This window comes from Pinus tabuliformis, chromosome 1_2, assembly GCF_031772625.1.
Source record: "Pinus tabuliformis cultivar Carrire ecotype Pingquan chromosome 1_2, CPIR1, whole genome shotgun sequence".
Classification (NCBI taxonomy): domain Eukaryota; kingdom Viridiplantae; phylum Streptophyta; class Pinopsida; order Pinales; family Pinaceae; genus Pinus; species Pinus tabuliformis.
The window spans coordinates 426,904,158-426,920,935 of NC_142298.1; the positions used below are offsets into that span (position 1 = coordinate 426,904,158).

Below are 16,778 nucleotides of genomic sequence, written 5' to 3' on the forward strand. Positions count from 1 at the left end.
TCTCATTGTCCATCAATCTCAATGCAATGAGAGGAAACAATATCACATGCATTGGTGATGTTTTGAAGACATTCTCTTCAACGTTGCTATGTGCTAGGCCGCAGGCCATAGCACCATAGCTAAGACTACCTTGGGGCTACTGTCTTAGGACTGTTTGGAGATTGTTCAGATCAGCCATTCATCACAGTCAAGGGAGTTTGAAGTTGCAACCAGAATTACTAGAGCAGCTAGCAATTTGATGAAGTGTAGCATAGCAATGATGACTACAGCACAGTGAAGTACAACATAGTGATGATGAGTGCAGCACAGTGAAGTGTAGCATAGTGATGATGAGTGCAGCACAGTGAAGTGCAGCGTAATGATAATGAGTGCAGCATAGTGATGATGGGTGCAGTACAGTGATGATGGATGCAGTATGATTAGTGTAGCACAGTGTAATGAAGTGCAACACAGTGATGGGTACAGCATGGTGATGGAATCACCTGTGTTCAGATCTGCTACCTCATGTGTTGTCTTCCTAGAGAAGATCTCTGTTCTTATTTTGACAAGTCAAAATGTTGAATTTTGATGTATATGTACTATCTCTCTCTGCTGAACTATTGAAGAATATAAGAAGAATTGATCAAGAGTTTCCCCGCATTGGGGTTTGCCGCTCGCTGGCGCCACATCTTGTGTCCTCTTGTCTTGGTTTATCTTCTATGATTTATGTTTATGTTCTATCTGCATTTTACTATCATGCTAAATGTGATTGCTAATCCGTAATTGATATTGAGCTAATATGGAAAATTGAAGTAAATTTGCTCTTAGCATAGAACATTCCCAAAATTAACATATAGTTCATATCATATCATGAATAATTTTGGATCATACCAGGCCTCTTTCATATGAAGGCCACTCCTAAGGTTTCTCCCAAACCCTAGCTTGTACTTGCAAGAGCAAAAGGTCTCCCTAGGGTTTCCTTCAAACCCTAGCATCCTTTTAGGTCTTAGCCATCTTCATCTGCTTCCATCATCGGTGTCTTCAAAGGGGGGGGGGGGGGGGGTTCCTAATGACTTTTCTTCAGCGCAACTCTGATACCATTGTTATTTTTCTTAGGGCTATATTGTTCTTTGTTGTAGATATTTGCATTGTAAACTTTTCAGCATTTACATATTGTAGCAATCATAGTGATGCCAAGAGCGAGCTTGTAGCTAGCCAGAGAAGACATAGAAACTAAGAGCGAGCACCGTGTGATCTAGAGAGAAGTCATAACAATCTTAGCGAGCGCTGAAGCATTTAGATCCATTGAAATTAGAAATGTGAACCACAGATTGAAGTGTTGCCACCACTATAACAAGCCAATGTAATTAACATTGCCACATATGAATACGTTGTCACCAAGAGAACAAATCACTGTAATTATAGATGTGATGCCATCAAGATAACGAGCCATTGTACGAGCTAGAACCAAACTTCTGTCTATGTGCGAGTATCAATAGAACTAAGCATGCTACAGGGAGATGTGATGCCACTGTGCAATGTGCGATGATGCCACTGATCAATGAGAGATGACGCAGAGATAACTTCTATGCCATAGGTATAGGCAAGCCACCTGAAGCCACTGTATAGTGCGATGCCAAAAATGCGAGCTTGTAAATGTGAAGTCATAGAGAATAGTGCGAACGTATGCGAGCCAAAAGAAATGTGAACCATTATATAATAAACATGAACCTTAGATGATATGAGGTTGTGAGATGTTTTCAAGTGAGTCAAATAGATCCTCTTTATATATAATTCGATAGTGTCTCCTTTTTGTGAGGCCAACTTAAAATTTTAGCAGGGAATCACATGAATTTTTCCATTTTAATAATTTTTTGCCCACATAATAATAATTTTCTTTTGACCAATTTTGAGTTGTTCTTTTTCTATTGGGGCAGATGGGCTTCTATTGGGGCTTAGGGTTTCCCTTTGGGGCAATTCGTCCCGAAGCTGCCCAAATTTCAACATACACTGCAGTAGAATCTGCAAATTGCATTACACTTTGAGCAGTTAAATGGATTGTTTTCCTAGGGTGAAAAATTGCAAAGTTGAATCCGAGCTCTTTTGGTATATAGGTGAACACTTGCATAACCAAGACCTAGGGTTCGGCTCTCGCCGCCGTCGCTTCTGCAAAGCTCTCTTAGCAGCCTCCCTCTGCTGAGACCAAACAGTAAGAGTGAGGAGATGGCTCTACGCGGTGAGCCTCTTCATCAAAATTTTGAGTCCAACCAGTATGGACGTCGAAGGGGGCCCACCTCCCCCCCTCTTGAGATTGTTGCCTTCAAAAGATTGGTAGCCTCCTGTGGCAAGAGGAAAGCAAACTCGAACCAGCAGAAATTTGTTAAGAAAGCCAAATCCATCCCCTCGGTAGAACTGCTTGCGGAACACCCGTGCCGGACTACGCTAAATTTGGCTGAACGAGGGCTCATTGGACAATTCACGGGTCTCTGGCCCTCTCCCAAAGCTATTGATGGATGGGTCCAGCGAAACTGGAGGCCCCTTGTCTCTGAAGGAATACGAAGCCACATGGTAGGCAGAGGATATTATGTTTTTGTTTTCGAATCAGCAGAAGATCGAGATCTCATTTTCCGAAACGGTCCATATTTCATGGGCCCCCAAGGGCTCTATCTGAATAAATGGACGCCGGACTTTGATCCTTCCCAGGACACTCCTTCAGTCGTCCCTGTCTGGGTAAGGTTACCCCATCTTCCTCTTCATTGCTGGAACCCGAAATCTATGGAAACAATCGAGAACAAATTAGGAAAATACATTGATAGGGCTGAAAGGAGAGAACAATATTCGTGTGCCAGAATATGTGTCGAAGTCGATCTGGAGATAGGATTGCCTGAGGCGATCAAGTTGACCATAGCTGGCTAGTCTCACATTCAGGAACTAGATTATGAACAGCTCCCCTTCAAGTGCCGACATTGTCATGGCTATGGCCATTTCGCTCGAAACTGCAAGAAGAAAACTGAGGAAGAATCTGAAAAAGAAAAGGGCGAACAGTGGACACAAGCCAGAAAAACCGCCACAACTAAACAGACCAACAAAGCGAAAAGGAAAGGAGGGAATCCAGAGACTGGAGGACCCTCTGCTGGGAAGAGTTTAACCAAAGATCAAGCCACAGCAAATGCCACCATCTCAACAAATCCTTTTGCTGCTCTAAACCCCCCAGAAGACCAACCAGAACTTGAAGAGGGAGAGGTGCAACAGAATATGGAACAGACAGCAGACGCAGAAATAAACTCAGGATCTCAGGAACAAACTGTAGAAGCCATTTCAAAAACCCCTTGTGGAGATGCAATCCAACAGGAAAATCAAGGCCCTTATGTAGGCGCCACTTCCCCACCCTCTTATGCAGAAATGACCAAAAAGAAAAAGCTGATAGATAGTCCTGGTTCTTCCGAAGACGAACCTCTTGAGCAATCCAACAAAAAGGCAAGAAGGAAGTCTCACAAGGAGATCAGAGAAGAAGAGGCAGAGAGACTAAAGATGTAGGGCAGTCAGTCCACAATCGAAATGTCACTAGGCAAAAACACAAGAACCAGACCCCCCAAGGGTGGGTCTGCACCGCCCCCCTCTAGTAAATAATGTAGATTGTCTCTTGGAATTGCAGGGGTCTGGGAAACCCTCTGAAAGCTGAAGTAGTAAAAGATCTATTAAGAATGGAAACCTCGGACATTCCCCTGCTCCAAGAGACAAAGATAGAAGAAGATGCTCTTTTATCTTTAAGTCGAACCAAATGGAAAAAGAACTCAGGAAAAGCGGTCAGCACCTGAGGTACTTCAGGGGGCCTTGCAACCCTTTGGTCAGAGGATATGTTCCAGCTCAAAAGCTCTTTTGCAACCCAACACTGGATATATACAGATCTTCTTCATCTCCCAAGTAAGATTTCTCTAGCTCTCTTCAATCTTTATGTTCCTATTAATTTTCTGGAAAAGAAGCACTGTTGGAATTCTCTCTTAGACTTCCTAGAAATATATGCCCCCCAAAACATCATTCTGGTGGGGGATCTCAACATCACTCTAGACCCATACGAGAAAAAAGGCGGAGTATGGGGTAAAGATCCCTTCCATGCCTCAGTGGAGTCTTTGATTCTTGAATGGGACCTTCTGGACCACAAACCTAAGAAAGGTCGTTATACCTGGACCAACAATAGAGTTGGTAATGCCAACATTGCTGCCCGTTTAGACCGGTTCCTAGTTCAAAGTACTCTGCTAGAGGGGAAGCATTTAATCTCTACAAAAATTCTGCCCAAAATAACATCTGATCATAACCCCATCTCACTGTTGATAGAGAAAGAGGAGGACTTGGGCCCTATTCCCTTTAGATTCAACCCTCTTTGGGTATCAAGAGAGGGCTTTATGGACATAGTGACTCACGTTTGGGCGCAACTAGTTGAAGGATCCCCCAGCTTCGTGTGGGAACAGAAACTCAAACACACTAAGTCTACATTAAAAGCTTGGGCAAATAAAAAACCTCTTTCCACTCCTACGAGCCATAGACAAAAGACAGTTCAGGCTCTAGCTGAGATTCAATTAGACATGGAAGGATCTGAAATCACCAAAGCACAGCTGCTTAACGAACAGAGGGCCCAGTTCAATTCCTTTCTTTCCTTTCGACAAGAAGAGGAATATTGGCGCCTTAAGTCTCGCAGCCTCTGGCTCCAAGCTAGAGACAGAAACACAGCTTTTTTTCACAAACAATGCAGAGCCCGTCTCTCGGAATCACATTTCTGAAATATCCAACAAGGAGGGGGAAGTTATCAAAGGACAGTCTCTCATAAAACAGGCAGCCACAACCCATTATCAAAATCTGTTCCAGGAGGATGGTACCTCTGATGACGATCTGGCTGTCGACTTTTTGTCAAACATCCCCTCTCTTGTCACTGCAGATGTAAACGCTGGGTTAATGAAGCCTTTTTTTGAAAAAGAGATAGTTGAAGTCATTTGGTCAATGCAGCCGGATAAAGCACCTGGGCCGGATGGCTTCACCATACATTTCTACAGAGCTTGCTGGAATGTAATAAAACTCGATCTTCTCAGAATGGTAAAAGCCTTCCAAAAGAAAGCCAAAGTGGGAGGGTGCACCAACTCCACCTTCCTTGCCCTAATCCCGAAAGAAGTTAACCCTGAGACTTTCGACAGATTCCGGCCAATCTCTCTTTGCAATGCCTCCTACAAGATCCTTGCCAAACTCTTAGCCAATAGACTCAAGCCTCTGTTAGGGAACCTGATCTCCCCTCTGCAGGGTGGTTTCGTCAAAGGAAGGCACCTCATAGACAATGTGATCCAAGTGCAAGAAGCCCTCCACTCTAGCCACTCTCGGAAGGAAAAAGGTATGCTCATCAAGTTGGATATGTCAAATGCTTTTGACCGAGTTAAACTCTCATTTCTCTATAAAATCCTCCTCTCCTTTGGTTTTAGTGTTGATTTTGTCAACTTGATAAAAGCCTGCACACACAGACCTTGGATAGCCCCCTGGTCAATGGCAGACCTTCTGACTTCTTCCAAGCTTCTAGAGGGCTCTACCAAGGATGCCCTTTGTCACCCTTTCTTTATATCTTGTTGGCAGAATCCCTAAGCAGAAAGCTGACAGCGGAAATGGAAGTAGGCACTATTCCAGGTATCAAGGCAGCAAGAGGGGTGGACCCTATAAATCACGCCCTCTTTGCGGATGACTCTCTCCTTTTGGGAGGGGCCTCGATTAAGATAGCAAAGGCTTTCAAAGAAATCCTTCAACACTTCTGTTTAATCACAGGAGCCTTGATCAATAAGAGAAAAAGTGCGGTTTATGGCTGGAATGTAGATCACCCAACTATCCTTCGAATTGCCTGCACATTGGGATTCCCTGGGTATGACAAGTGGGAAAAGATCAAATATCTAGGCCTTCCCTTAACCTTGGGACCAAGCCCTCCCTCCCTATGGACTGAAGTAATTAGCAAGATAAAAGCTAAAATAGCATATTGGGGAGGCCAATGGCTAACAAAGGCTGGGAAGTTGGTTTTGCAAAGGCAGTCCTCTCCGCCCTTCCCATATTCCAGTCTTCCCTCCTGCTAGCTCCTAAATCTACCACGAAACAGATCTCCAAACTCCTTCAGGACTTCCTATGGAACGGTGTTAAGTTATGGTATGTTCTATGCTTATAACAGTTTACTTATTTTTCTTATTATATTCCATAGATTAGCAATCACATGTACATAAAGTAAAGTGCAGATAGAACATTAAAGGATCGACAGAAAACAAGCCAAGACAAGAGACACAAGATGTGGCGGCTAGCCAGGGACAAACCCCACAATGTGTGGGGAAACCATTTAATCAAATCTTCTTTTATCTTCAATAATTCAGCAGAGAGAAATAGTACAATAAATCTTATTTATATCAACAGTAGCAAACCCTAGATCAGCAGCATCAGCATTAGCGGCTTCATCATCAAAACTAGGGCAGTCGATATCTCACAAACTGACCGTCGGATCAACTTGATTCCACCACCAAAAGTTGTAGCCTTCAGAGGAGGTTCAGATGAACCTACAGCGCAGTTCAGAAGAGGAGGTTTGATGGTCCACGCTGGTCAAACTTTGGATCTACAGTTGCAGCTTCAGTTTCAACAGCTTCCTTCAAACTAGGGCAGTTGATATCTCGCAAACCGACCCTCTGATCAACTTGATTCCACCACCAAAAGTTGCAGCCTTCAGAGGAGGTTCAGATGAACCTACAGCGCAGTTCAGAAGAGGAGGTTTGATGGCCCATGCTGGTCAAACTTTGGATCTGTAATTGCAGCTTCAGTTTCAGCAGCTTCCTTCCACATGTGTGAGAGAGAAACTCTTTTTTGCGCAGTAGAGAAGACGCTCTTTTCTGCGCAGGAGAGAGAGAGAGATGTGATGAGATGAGTGAGTGCAAATGAGGAAAAGTCTTGTATTTATACACAACGTTGATGTTTAAATAGATGCGACTGTTGGGCTTCTGAGCCTACTACAGGTCAGCTTGATAATAATTCCATAATCAAAATAAATTCATATCTCCATAAATACTTATCGCAATCGGATGATCTTTAGATCAATCTTACACCTCTCGACGAGAGGAATCTAATAAAAATATTATTAGCCATGAATAAGATGACCCACATGAAGTTTGGCCTCAGTTGCCAATTTAACAAACGGGGGCAAGGGCAATCAGAACAAGTTACATTTGGTAAGATGGGATATTCTGAATAGACCACTCCAACAAGGTGGGTTACAGATACGGGATCCAGGCTTAGCAAATCTGGCTCTTGGTGGAAAAATCATATGGCAATTGTATGCAGATAAAAATAATCATGTCAGCAAGATCCTCTGGAAGAAATACCTAAAAGGAGGCTCCCTAAGAAACCTCACAACTGCTTCTACTCCAACAAGAACAGCAACATGGAATTTAGTCAGAAGAAGCATCGACCATATACAACAGCATTTATACAGAATACCAGGTAATGGACAGAGAACATTACTGTGGGAGGACACCATTCAAGGGAATGCCCCATTGGCCACTCTAAATTCCTGTAACGATTTAAAGATCTGGCTAGTGAACAAAGGACTTCTCCGGCTTGCAGACATATGTTCTTGGGACAGCAAAGGGAATTGGGCAGGATGGACTTTTCCAGGGGTTCCTGACCCTCTGGAAGCACAAAAAAACTTGCTCTGTGCAGCACTCTCTAGCCTCGCCCCTGTCCATCGTACATCCAAAGATAAATGGGGGTGGGGAAGAACTGGAATTTATACAGCAGCTCAAGGATTCTCCTCATTACAAGCCACACAAGCATCTTTGCTGACACCGAAGCTCTGGAAATCTGTTTGGTCTCCCTTTTGCCTTCCAAAGGTGAATTTCTTCACTTGGTTACTCATGCATAAAAAGGCACTAACAGGAGAAAATCTAAACAAAAGAGGCTTCCACGGGCCCTTTAGATGTTGCCTATGCAATTCTGCTATCGAAACCTCTGACCATTTATTGGTTAACTGTGTTTTCACACAAGAAGTCTAGAAGATAGTCCTCCACGGACTCAACGTTCCCACCTCCTCTCAGATTTCAATCGTTTCTCTCTACACCTCCTGGGCAGATCAAAACCCTGAGAAAAAATCTAAAAACACAGGTTGGAAAAACATTTGGCAAGCTATTCCAAAATGCCTTTGGTGGAAAGTGTGGTTGGCTCGAAATGAGTGTGTTTTCAACAACAAGATCCCGAAATCAGTGGAAGTGGCTGCCAAAGTAAAAGCTCTCCTGTTGGAAATAATAGGTAAATCAGATTTTGCCTTTATTTTATCTACAGAAGTCTCTGCGTGGCTAGGACCCTACGCATGCGCCTCACTGAAGGTGACTTTCTCACGTGGTGGCAGGGGACCCCAAAAGCCACTATCTTCTTTGATGGAGCGTCCAAGGGGAATCCAGGCACTGCAAGCGCAAGGGGATTGATTCTTTCCTCAAACAGATCGAAAATAACCAACTTCAGTTGGGGCCTAGGCACAAGTTCGAACAATCAAGCAAAGAGTTATAGTCTCCTAAAAGCTTGCCAGATTGCGAAGGAGTTAGATTACAAAACAATCCAAATTTTCAGAGACTTGGAGCTTCTGATAAAGCTCTTAAACTCCGAAGATTATTTTTGTAACCCAGCTTTAAACAAAACCTTGTAAAGAATTCGAAACACATTGAAAGACTTCGACACAGTCGACTTATACCATATTTTGCAGGATTTAAACAAACAAATAGACTTGCTGGCAAATAAAGGTTGCCTGTTGTCTCAAGGTAATCTCAGCCTTAATGGAGGACCCTGCTCGATTCATCCTTTGCCTTAGACAATCTACAGAAGGCAGATCCGCTCTCACTGGCCCCAATTTATAGAGGGAGAGTGGTACTTGGAACCTTGAAAGTCACATTCAGGATTGCCAATCAACAAGCAGACGGATCAACAAGCACAAGGACTATCAAGCAGAAATAGCTTCAGAATGTACAGCAGTAGATGGTAGAAGGAATAGCCGCAAAAGGAACAACAACCAGAATGAACAGTAGTATAAAGAACAGCACAAGAAGGAACAACAAGCAGAAGAAGGAACAGCAGGCCGAAGGAACGACAACAGCAGAAGGAACAGCAAGCAGATTAAGGAACAGCAGTAGACAGAACAGCAGTCAGAAGGAACAACAGCAGAAGGAACAGCACCAAAAGGAGCAACAAGCAGAAGGAACAACATCAGCAGAATGAACAACATCCGAAGAAACAGTAGGCCGAAGGAACAACAACAGAAAGAACAGCATCCGAAGGAACAACAGGCCGAAGGGACAGCATCCTAAGGAACAGCAGGAACAGCAGGCCGAAGGAACAACATCCGAAGGAACAGCAAGCCAAAAGAACAGCACCCAAAGGAGCAGCAAGTATAAAGAACAATAGCAGAAGGAACGGCAAAATTAAGGAACAACAAAAAGAAAAACACAAGAAAAAGGTCGCAGAAATTGCTCTTCTATAAATAATATGTAAGACAGAAAACAAGAATAGCCAAAGAACTCACAGAACTTTTGAATGTAAGCACAGGAGAAGGGACTACCATCAGCGCATTCTCATTGCTTAGTTTTTAAAAGCTACTGTCGATTGTAATAGGAGCTTGCTCCACTTTTGGCAATAACTACATTAACCGTCCTTGTTAGAAAAAAATTAAAAATTAAAAATTAAAAAAAAAATAAATAAATAAATAAAATTGCAAAGTTGAATAGAGTTCATTAAATAATAAAAAGATTAAAAGAAAATAGATATATAGAGAGAGAGAGGAGTGTATAAACTGAAGTAGAATCTGCAAATTGAATAACACTTTCAGCAGTTAAATGAATTGTTTTCCTTGGAAGAAAAATTGAAAAGTTGGATAGAGTTCATTAAACAAATTAAAATAAAATCTGCGAATTGAAAGAATATAGTTGACAGATTTTTCATGGAGTTTCTTATTCCAAGAAGGGGTATATAGAGAGAGAAGTGTATAAACTGAAGTAGAATCTGCAATTTGAATAACACTTTGAGCAGTTAAATGAATTGTTTTCCTTGGAAGAAAAATTGAAAAGTTGGATAGAGTTCATTAAACAAATTAAAATAAAATCTGCGAATTGAAAGAATATAGTAAATGAAATTTTCATGGAATTTCTTATTCCAAGCAAGGGGTATATAGAGAGAGAAAAGTGTATAAACTGAAGTAGAATCTGCAAATTGAATAACACTTTGAGCAGTTAAATGAATTGTTTTCCTTGGAAGAAAAATTAAAAAGTTGGATAGAGTTCGTTAAACAAATTAAAATCAAATCTGCGAATTGAAAGAATATAGTAGACAGATTTCTCATGGTGTTTCTTATTCCAAGCAAGGGGAAAACAAACGCTGAAAACATATATTACCTGAGGGAAATACATGTTGCTGTGACCAGTTTCCTTGAATATGGGATCCAAATATGCCTGTGAGGAGCACTAAGATGAAATAAACTACCAAATAGAAACTAAATTAAATGGACATGATTGCAGGACTACCATATATACCTGGATGAATTCCCAAATGGCGTAACCATAGGGTCGTATGACCATGGTGCCCCTTACAGGACCGTAGTCAGCTAGTTCTGCCGCTGCTATGATGTCTAAATACCACGCATTGAAATCCTGAGAGCGCGGGGTTATTCCCTCAGCTTTGGGCGTTCGAGTATCAGGTCCCTTCTGTTTCTTGTACTGCTGTGGTTGTGGCTGCGGTTGTGGCTGTGTTGAGATGGATGACGAAGCAGCACGGGGGCGTACAGTGGCATCATTGCGAGTACGCTTTGGGCAGAGGAAAAGATTGGCAACGGGTGTTGTGCTGGTACTCAGAAGAGCTGCCGAAGGTGGCCGGATAACCATTGACATTTTAGCCACACTATCGATCTCTGCTCTACCATCTGCTTCTTTAGCTATAGTCACATGTTGTGCTCTCACTCACAACACTCGCAAAGTAGACTGTGGTCACATGGAACTCTTCACCGCATGTTAGCGCTTAACGGTCGTTTAGAATTTATTAGCGATTGAAGGCATGCCCCACTTTACCTATTTGCTTTGCTCTTATGCCTAAACCTTTCACTGACCAACACCAAATACCAACAAGAAGCTAGGTCTCACATTAGGAGTGGGGATCTTTTAACTATGGATGACGTAAAAATTCAAGGTATCCATAGATATTATGGATACAATCCAACAATGAAGTTTGAAGATTAAGCAGTGTATCAAGTTGATAGGATATTAAAAGACAAAGGTATGGTCAAGGTAATAATTATGGGTGACTCCATCATCATTATATTGAATATTAAAATGACTCTGTCATCATTATATTGATATTTTTTTTTTTTGATATCTAGAGGAATCGGCAACGGCAGAGGTATCGTACTCGCGTTACACGGGGTCGAATCCCACCGGCTGCCACTATAACCACCCAACCCGCAAGAACGGCTCTCAGGTTAAGATGAGACTTGAATCTGTGACCTGCACAGTAGCACGAACGACTTAGCAGAGCATCCGTTGGCCACAAGACCAAACCCCTACGGGCTAAAAGGTGAGCGGGCTTGGCCCAGGCAAGTCACTCCTCGTGACTAGTCAACGCCCTCACTCAGGTTTGAGCACAAGACCTCATCGTCTTTATGAGTCCGACTTTACCAACCAGCCGCCTCCGCCGACCTTATATTGATATTTAATATTCAAGTGAATTTTATTTTATTTTTTAAGTTTGGTTGGGCATGATCCATTGAAAAGGATATTTATATCAAGTTGATGTTTCAAAAATATTTCTTTTTATTGTTAAAGGACAACAACTCGACTAGTAGCTAGTGGGTTTAATTCTCTCTCTATCTGAGTTCTATTCTCGGAATACATCTTAGGATGTGTGGCAAAAATTTGAACAAGTTGAAAATCGTGACAAGTAATTCCTATAAGCCTGAAGGCGCAAGATATTTTGAATATCTTGATATTGAGATGAATAGTGGTAGCCCTTATTATTTAATCCTAATTTTTGCCCAAAATAGTCCTCTAAAGTTATCAATTCACCAATTACTGTGAAAGAAAAAAACATTTTCCAAATATTAAGAATGCAAAATGCATGAATGTATGTTCAAGCCAACACATGAGTGCAACATAAGGTTGTCTTTATAAGGGTAATGGTGGTCCATTATCTTTCACATTATCCCACAATACTTGCATTAATGATAAGGAATTTTCCAATTCCAATCTAACTCATGCATCTCATAAATGATGGGAAGTTAATATTGCAACCTCCTTCTTATTATGACATCCCTTCTTGGTATAAGAATCAAGGACCATCACTTCAAGTTTGCAAGGATTAAAATGTGGGTTTAAAATAGTGAGTGTTCTAGAAGAGCATGTTGTTGTGGTTTTTGTATCTAACCTTGGCTCTTATAAATAAGAAGTGACGGAGCATAAGGGAGTCCTAGTTAGCACGACCTTGGTCAAACTATGGTAGCTCTCTAAGATATCTTTATTAACTCGGTGCTTCTCTTTTCCTTTTATCAAGATGACTCGCTGCCATTTTCAACATAGATGTTGTGTTTTGTGTGACCTGCGAGAGGTCCAACACAACCCCCAAAGGTGCAAAAAAGGAGGTTTCCTAGGGCCAAAGTAGGTTGGTGAATTCCACCACCAAGTGATATCAATGGCAAGAGGAATATATCAAATTTTAATCAAATCTAGGATGATCCTGTTATGGAAATAATGTCTTGTTTGTTAAAACTAAGAGAACTAGAGAAGGAATTATGTACCTCCATGAATATTTCTCGTGGGCATTATCTCACACTTGATGCTCAACTTAGAGACTTGAAATCCTTCACTAACAAAGTAGTGGAGCATCTACATATCCCATGGGAGATAGTTCATTTTCTCCTCATGTGACTTGTGTATCAACTTTAGATCCTTCACTTAGTGGCTTCTCTTAGACTTGTGGTGGAACTTACACTATGGACCTAACTATGCCTTCACAAATTGTTAACGCTATAAATCAAAATGCACTTAGCTTGTGCAGTGAAGGCACAATAATGGAGGAGATACTGCGCGCGCCTGCTGCTCCGCCTGCAGCAGCCTGCCCCAACCCTTACGCTCTGCGTTCTGCACGCCCTTCGCGTTCCCCTGCCGATCCAATGGAGGGCAGCGGGGATCCGGATCCCCCTCGAGAGCCTCCGGAGGTGATGGCCTTTCGTTCAATGATTGCAGCTGGATCAAAGCGGCCGCCCTCAGGAATGCAGAAGAAATTTGTGAAAAAGCTGGATTCGATCCCTTCAGTTGCTCTACCTGAACAAGAAACCTGCAAAGCCGCAATGAATCTCACGGAAAGAGGCCTCATAGGCCAGTTCACAGGCCTCTGGCCATCTCCTAAGTCGGTAGAGGATTGGACACAAAGGAACTGGAAGCCCCTCATCAAAGAAGGAGTCAAGAGCTATTTCGTAGGTAAGGGTTTCTTCGTGTTTGTCTTTGAAAACCCTGATGACAAAGGCTTGATATTTAGGAATGGACCGTATTTTATGGGGCCTCAGGGCCTATATTTGAATAAATGGGCACCAGATTTTGACCCCACTCAGGACATCCCTTCAGCAGTCCCGGTCTGGGTCAGATTGCCCCATTTGCCATTGCATTGCTGGAATCAAAAATCTTTTCAAATCATAGGCAACGCCCTGGGAAAATATATAGATCAGGCAGCGAGGAAAGACCAATACTCATGTGCACGGATCTGCGTAGAAGTGGACTTAGAGGAAGGGTTACCGGAAGCTATCAAGCTTACAGTAGCTGGGTGGTCGTATGTTCAGGAGCTGGATTACGAACAGTTGCCCTTTAAATGCAGACACTGTCACAGCCATGGCCACTTTGCAAAGAACTGCAAAAAGAGAGCAGAGGAGCAAGCAGAAAAACAGAACGGGGAACAATGGACCCTTGTACAGAAGAATGCATCCTCCAAAAAAAAAGGAAATGGTAAAGGCTCAACGGAAGAAGTCCCCAGCTCCAGTAAAGCCAATCAAGAAACAGAAGTAAATCCTAAAGATGCAGATAAGGATCAGGCCAATCAAACTATCCTAAGTCAGGAGAATGAAGAACAAGAGGACACTTCTATTCCTAACAAGGAGGTAGAAGAAGTAATACAGAGGGAGATCAATCTGGGCAGCCCATTGAACCCTACATATGCAGAAATAATAAAAAAGAAAAAACCAATTGAAAGTTCCAGCTCCTCAGAGGACGAAGTTTATGAGCGCCAATCGAAAAAAGCAGGAAGGAAATCCCGCAAAGAAAAAAGGGAGGAGGAGGCAGAGAGACTTAAAACGCAAGGAAGCCAAGCCACCATCGAAATGACTATTGGGAGAAACACCAGACCAAGGACCTCCAAGGGAGGACCCACCCCTTCAAGTAAATAATGAACATCGTCTCTTGGAATTGCAGAGGTCTGGGGAACCCCTCCAAAATAGAGGCAGTCAAGGATCTTATGAAAGCAGAACCCTCAGACATACTCTTGCTCCAAGAGACTAAAATAGAAGGGCATGCCCTTCTAGAGATTAGTAGCTCAAAGTGGAACAAAAAAGCAGGCAAAGCGGTCAGCTCAAGGGGCACATCAGGAGGACTGGCAACACTCTGGAATGATGACCTTTTCCAGCTGGATAATCACAAGGAAACGCAGCATTGGATACAAACTGAATTAATGCACAAAGCAAGTAAGTTAAACATCAACCTCTTTAATCTTTATGTTCCTGTCACTTATCAGGAAAAGAGAGAATGCTGGAGCTCTCTATCAGCCTATCTAGAACAGACTTCCCCCAGTAACATTATCATAGCAGGGGATCTAAACATTATTATGAAAGCTAAAGAAAAAAGAGGAGGGACAAATAACAGAGATCCCATGCTCGATCAAGTGGAGGAACTCTTCCAGCGCTGGGACCTCCTGGACTTCAACCCCATCAGAGGTCTTTTCACTTGGACCAACAATAGACTGGGATCTGATCACATATCAGCGCGGCTAGACAGATTCATGGTCCAAGGTTCCATAATGATGAAGAAAAAAATTATAACAACAAAAATTTTAGCCAAGTTAGCCTCGGATCACAAACCCATTCAACTCCTTCTAGAAGATGAAAAAGACTTAGGACCCATTCCTTTCCGATTCAGCCCACTATGGATTGAGAAGGAAGGCTTCGAAGAGACAGTAAAGGCAGCCTGGGGCAAACCAGTATCGGGATCTCCAAGCTACGTCTGGGAGCAGAAGTTAAAGGCCACCAAATTAGCGCTGAAGAACTGGGTAAAAAAGCCAGTACATACCCCTACCGAGCAAAGAAAGGAGTCAGTCCAGGCACTCCAAAACCTGCAAACAGAGATGGAAAATATTGATATAACCGCAGATCTATTGGAAAAAGAAACAAAAGCCCAATGTTCTGCGCACCATACCTTCAGAAAGGAGGAGGAATACTGGCGTTTAAAATCCAGGAGCTTGTGGTTGAAGGCCGGGGACAGAAACACTTCATACTTTCACCGACAATACAGAGCGAGAGTGATCAGGAATCATATAGCAGAGATTAAAACTCCAGAGGGCAGGGTATGCAATAGTTACCACCAGATCAAGGCAGCTGCAGAAAACTATTTCAGGAACCTATACAGGAAAGAAAATCACAGTAACGATGAAGAAATCGTGGACTTTATGACCAATATTCCAAACCTGATTAGCTATGAAGAAAACGCAGAATTGTGCAGGCCAGCCACGGAGGAAGAAATCACTAAAGTTGTCTGGGCCATGGATGCAGACAAGGCACCCGGACCCGATGGATTTTCAATCCATTTCTATAAGGCGTGCTGGCAAATCATTAAACTGGATCTATTCAAAATGATTAGCAGATTTATGGAAAAGGCTAAGGTAGGCGGAGGAACAAATTCTACATACCTCGCACTAATCCCCAAAGAGACCAATCCGGAGACATTCGCCAGGTTTCGCCCGATCTCGTTGTGTAACGCCTCATACAAAATCTTGGCAAAGTTGATCGCTAACAGGATCAAGCCACTGCTAAACAAATTGATCTCACCTTCTCAAGGCGGATTTGTGGAAGGCAGAAATATTACGGATAACGTAATACAGGTTCAAGAGATTATACATTCCAGCAAACAGCGCAAGGAAAAGGGCATGCTGGTCAAGTTAGATATGGCCTCCGCATTCGACAGAGTGGATCGCACCTTCATTTGCAAAGTTCTGATGGCGTTTGGGTTCTCGCAGCAATTCATAAATCTGATTAAGGCATGTATAGGAAATCCTTGGATCGCCCCGCTAGTCAACGGGCGTCCCACGAACTTCTTTCAAGCGCAGAGGGGCATCAGACAGGGATGCCCCCTATCCCCGTCACTGTATATCCTCATGGCAGAGTCGCTAAGCCGAAAACTTGCAGAAGAAAAAACAAGAGGCAACATTCCGGGCCTTAAGGCATTCCACGGAGCAGAAGGACAGAACCACGCGTTATTTGCTGATGACACAATTCTATTAGCAGGAGCCACCACAAGAATTGCCAGATCCATAAACGCCACCCTTAACAAATACTGCAGAGTCTCTGGGGCGTTAATAAACGAAAATAAAACAGAGGTTTATAGCTGGAATATAGAGCAGAGGGAGCTATCAGACATTACCACGATTCTAGGATTTAAAGGACAGGTAAATTGGGACAGTTTCAGGTATTTAGGCCTCCCCATTTCATCAGGAACAAACAGAAGATCGTTGTGGAGCGA

The 16,778-nt window shown here is 42.7% G+C and overlaps 1 protein-coding gene across 5 annotated transcripts in view; it reads right to left on the reverse strand.

Moving 5' to 3' along the window:
* LOC149206174 (proline--tRNA ligase, chloroplastic/mitochondrial-like) overlaps nt 1–11,019 on the reverse strand; it is a 279,776-nt gene extending 268,757 nt beyond the window's left edge. For 2 of the 5 annotated variants that reach the window (XR_016252533.1, XM_089395331.1), the window contains exons 1-2: nt 10,551–11,019; nt 10,413–10,469 (exon numbers count right to left, since the gene is read on the reverse strand). Coding sequence is in view for 4 of the 5 variants with exons in the window: in XM_089395331.1 (XP_089251457.1) it covers nt 10,413–10,469; nt 10,551–10,904 (411 nt within the window). In the remaining variant the exon portion in view is untranslated. The remainder of the gene's footprint in view (nt 1–10,412; nt 10,470–10,550) is intronic. The other 3 variants (XM_089395332.1, XM_089395329.1, XM_089395330.1) reach the window with 3 other exon arrangements.
* Nucleotides 11,020–16,778: the final 5,759 nt, after the last annotated feature.